Source organism: Cyprinodon variegatus, unplaced genomic scaffold, assembly GCF_000732505.1.
Source record: "Cyprinodon variegatus isolate N-32 unplaced genomic scaffold, C_variegatus-1.0 Scaffold771, whole genome shotgun sequence".
Classification (NCBI taxonomy): Eukaryota; Metazoa; Chordata; class Actinopteri; order Cyprinodontiformes; family Cyprinodontidae; genus Cyprinodon; species Cyprinodon variegatus.
The window spans coordinates 85,752-90,211 of NW_015151224.1; the positions used below are offsets into that span (position 1 = coordinate 85,752).

Consider the following 4,460-nt stretch of genomic DNA (forward strand, 5'->3'; position numbering starts at 1 on the left):
AATATCAGAAAAATCTACTTGAGTAAAGTAACGAAGTATTTGTACTTCGTTACTTCCCATCTCTGTCTTAATGAGGGAGACTCAAAAGCAACTATTTAAAGTACTGATTGAGTGATTAAACTGAAGGGAGGGGGAGCAGAAAGATATAAGTAGTAATGTATTTTTTAGTGCTTTATAAATATGTTACTGTTTTGTACAACACAACAACACATCTGAGAGAAAGTGAGCCTCTCAGCAGACAACAGGAAGGCTCAGAGTTGTTATTTTTGCACTATTCTCTACTGGGGCTACATGGAAGCTCAGTTTGTAGTTTCTTGGTTTTGAACCACAGCTTGGGGTCTTTCTGCATAGAGTTTGGATGTTCTCGCTGTTCCTTTTGTAGGTTCTCTCCAGGTACCCCGAGTAGTCTTTCTTAAAATACTTGACAATTAAGAAGCATTTGTGTTTAAAGTAGAAGCATAAACATATATTTATTACATATAAAAAATAATGCTCCATTAATTTACAGTACTCTACAGATTTGTAAAACATGCAACATTTTTGGTAATTAAAAAAAAAATAAAATAAAACCCAAAAAGTAAATCTGGCACATTAAGGCAAGCAGCAAATCAAAACAATTGTTTAAACAAACATTATGACTTCATGTGACACCAGTTTAAATACATATCTATCTATATATAGAGAGAGAGCTTAAAATGAAGAAGTCATCCATCCTGTCCAGAAGAACAAGGGGTGGGTGAGAAAATATATAAAAAATCAATAAGTTGTGGTTATTTTTTTCTAAATAAACTTCAAACATATACAGTTAATTATGAGAACTCATGTTTTTTCTTTATACATTTCGTATGATGCTATTATTTATCATAAAAAAAAAATCATACTCTCTATTTGTGCTGCTCACTTGGTACTTTGTACATACTCTTAAAAAAATGGTAATTTAGTGCAAATATAGACCTTCAAATAAAGTCTTTATAAAGTAAAGTAAAACTTAGCAAACAGAAGCTATTTCTATAGTTTAGTAAGATTAGGACGGCAGTCAAAGGGCAGTCTATTGTTCTTCTTCTCCCATCCTCCTCAGCATCTGTAGCTACCTGCCAGTATCCCTCCTCCAATGACAAGCAGAGCTCCAGACACCCAGCCAATGTAGATGGAAGCCCCTAATTCCCCCCTCCTCTCCTCTGTGGGCAGGGGGTTGTTAAATCCTGTGATAATGGTGTGAGCCGACCAGCTGACAGGAATGATGCATAGGACCCCTGCGATGATGAAAACCACACCTCCACCTATGCCAATGTTGGATTTAGTCGGCCTGTCGTAGCGACAGAAGTTGGTGCACCGGACCCCAACCACGCTGAGGCCAATGGCCACCACACTGACGCCGAGGGAGACGCAGATGAGAGCCCGAGAGCCCTGCAGGTCCTGAGGCAAGGCGAGAATGGAGTCATATGCCTTGCACTGCAGGTGACCTGTGCTCTGGATCACGCAGTTCATCCATAGACCTTCCCAGAACACCTGAGCGGTGACGATGTTCGCTCCAACAAATGGCGTCACTTTCCACATGGGGAGAGCACAGATGAGAATGGTTCCCATGAAGCCGATAATCGCCAGGCAAAAACCGACGAGCTGAGTCCTCATTGTGTCAAAGGTTAAAAAAACTGCAATAAAATTAATTTTGTGTTGACCTAAATATCATTTTTACAGCAGCTTTTCACACGGCTACGAACACTGCCGGTTGTTTTTCTGTCTGATTTTTTTTTTGTGCTGCAGGAATGAAAGCAGCAGCTGGGAGGAGACTTGTTAGTTTGTAGATCGAGTTTCCTGCTTGTCCTGATTCCTGCTCAACCTGAATAGCTGTGGAAAGAAAGTCCCTCAACAAAGAGATATGAAAAAAAGGGCTGAGAGGTCCCAAACAGAAAAGGTTATATTCGTCAGTGGTGGAAAAAGTACTCACAAACCGTACTTAAGTACAAATAAAGAAACAAATAAGTACTCTAGTAAAAGTATCACACTGATCTCTGAACTTAAGTAAAAGCAACAAAGTACTAGCTTTTTTTCAACTCACTTTGACTAACAGGCACCGAACTTTTCAACTGTAAATTTTAACTCCAGTTTAATCATGAACTCCACAGTTTAACAATATTGTAAAGAGAGCTTTGTAATTCAGAGCTGTCAAACCTTTGATGAAGTCCAGTGTCCTGCAACTTCTATATTCTTCTCTGTTTCAACACACCAGACTCACTCAATCATTTGACCTTAATAAAGGTCAAATGATTTGAGAACTTGATGGAAGAAGTTCACTCTGAGAACTTCTTGCATCATTCAGAAACGTAAAAGTTGCAAGAAACCAGACCTCAAGGACGGCATTCCCCTTTTCTGGTTCCAGGTTCCTTCCTTTGTATTGTTGGAGAGCAGTTCTCTTCTTTCTCCTAAAAAATTATTTATATTTTAGTTAGACTTTATAAAAATTGGACAGGACTCATTCAGAATCAAATTAAGCATTCACATATGCAATACCACCACCCCTCCAAAAAAATAAAAATAAAATTAACAACAACATAAAGGCCTGGGCCCCTTTAAAGCAGTGGTCTTAAAATAACTTGTGAAAGGCTGAAGTGGGTACAGTCTTTTGCCTCAACTGTGTATTTGCATACCTAATTTGCATAATTCAAACAATTTAATTTATTTTTTTGTTTTCTTCACACAGCTGTTTCAGATCTTATCTGACCAGAGCAAAAACCTGCAGCCACAGTGGCCCCAGTTTCCCCTTTGGGGGAACTGTAATGTTACCATCATAAATTTATTTTCTTTCATTCCAAAATATATTTAATTTGAAGTGTCTGTAAAGTAAAATGGCTTCTAGTCTCTCAACAAACTAAAGAAATATAACAGTTCCTGTTATTTACACTTTAACACAATAAACACAATAAACTTACAACATTTCTTAATATTTTGTCCAAATCCTAAAATAATAAAAAACATTGCATAAAAAGACTTAGACTTAGACAGATTTATTTTGTCATTTTTTTTGTACACGAATGTAAGTGCAGCATTGGAAACAGTAAAAAGTACATAAAAACAGTAATATAAACATGTGACTGTATATTTACAGTTCTAACAGTTCAGTTTTTTTATATTTGTATTCAGCTATTTTATTTTGAAAACATTTTAAACAAGAATTTTACTAAGTGCAATTCACTGGCAGATATTTTTTTTCTTTGCCAAGAATATCAAACTCAAAACATGATGAATATGATATTTTTTAGCTAGATGAATGGATGTCTGCTTAGTCTGACTTTTTTTTCCCTGTGTATAGTGATCAAAAAAGCTGAACAGGGCTATTATCTTAGCCTCATGAGACCATCCTAATCTCGCGAGCTTTCAAGGTTTCACTCGCTAATCAGTCTGGAGACTCTCCGTTAAAGAAAATTTGGAGCCGTTCACCAAACGAACGTCCAATCAGCATTGGCTTTGAGGCGGGTTGAGGTGTGACGCAAGAGAAGCGCGACAGTTCAGTCTAAAGAACATGGAGGCTTCAGCCAATGAAACTAGCGTTAGCGTGGCTATCGGGCAAGTTTTATCGGAATTACAGAGTATTTCATCACTGAAAGAAAAGCAAAACACTGCTCTGGAGGCTTTTCTCAGAGGAAAATATGTTTTTGCTCTTCTCCCGACTGGTTTCAGCAAGAGTAGCCTGGCCGTTAGTACGTCATATGCTTTGTTGATCTGATTGGTATATTTGGCCTGTCTATCACCAACATAGCCAATCAGCTGACCAGTATTTTCGTCCCTTCCCAAAATTACTTCAACGGAAGGTTTCCAGATGGACATGCAGAGCAAATCCATCTGGCGGACTCAGGTTACTATTATCTAGCATCACAACATCAATTCTTGGTGCTAATTGCCAGAAGGGAAGCGTTAGTTGAATAAATTATTATGATGTGTTGAATAAATGAATATTCAGGATTATATACAATATTTAGGTCTTGTTTTCTTATCTAGGGCAGTATATGTCGCAACTCTGCACATATGTGATTTATTCGTAATAATTTAAACTATAAGTTCAGGCAGGTGTTACCGGAGGAAAAATGCTAGATTCATGTATCTTTTTATTTCAAATAAGCCACTAAATTCATCTGGACTGTTGCAACCGTTTAAGTTGTCACCAACATTGATAAGCAACGAAGCAAACACCCATGAAAAACCTAATTTAGTGACTTATCTCAATGGTTTTCTATTTAGATTTAAGGGTGAGTTTTTGAAAGCTAGAAGCTCGTGCTTTCGGAGGAGACAAAGGTGGCACCAGAATCTCCAGGATAATTGTTTTTTAGCCAAATAAAGTGAACAATTCTTTCTAATAAGGCAAAGGGTGCGCAATTCTGTTGGCGGGCTCTCTGTGCTGGAATCCATTTTAGATGCGTGTTGGTCTGTAATGAGGCTCGGTAATAATAACCTCGCTCTTCTTG

At 37.6% G+C, this 4,460-nt stretch overlaps 1 protein-coding gene across 1 annotated transcript; it reads right to left on the reverse strand.

Annotated features, from left to right (window-relative positions):
• Positions 1-631: 631 nt before the first annotated feature.
• On the reverse strand, positions 632-1,744 carry LOC107098354 (claudin-4-like). Its single transcript, XM_015395990.1, has one exon. It carries the CDS (start codon positions 1,630-1,632, stop codon positions 1,075-1,077), a length of 558 nt encoding a protein of 185 aa, XP_015251476.1. The 5' UTR covers positions 1,633-1,744; the 3' UTR covers positions 632-1,074.
• Between the last annotated feature and the right edge of the window lie 2,716 nt (positions 1,745-4,460).

What these genes read in the sequence shown, in the direction of transcription:
- LOC107098354 (XM_015395990.1), bottom strand. Translation starts at nt 1,632, where the DNA reads ATGAGGACTCAGCTCGTCGGTTTTTGCCTGGCGATTATCGGCTTCATG.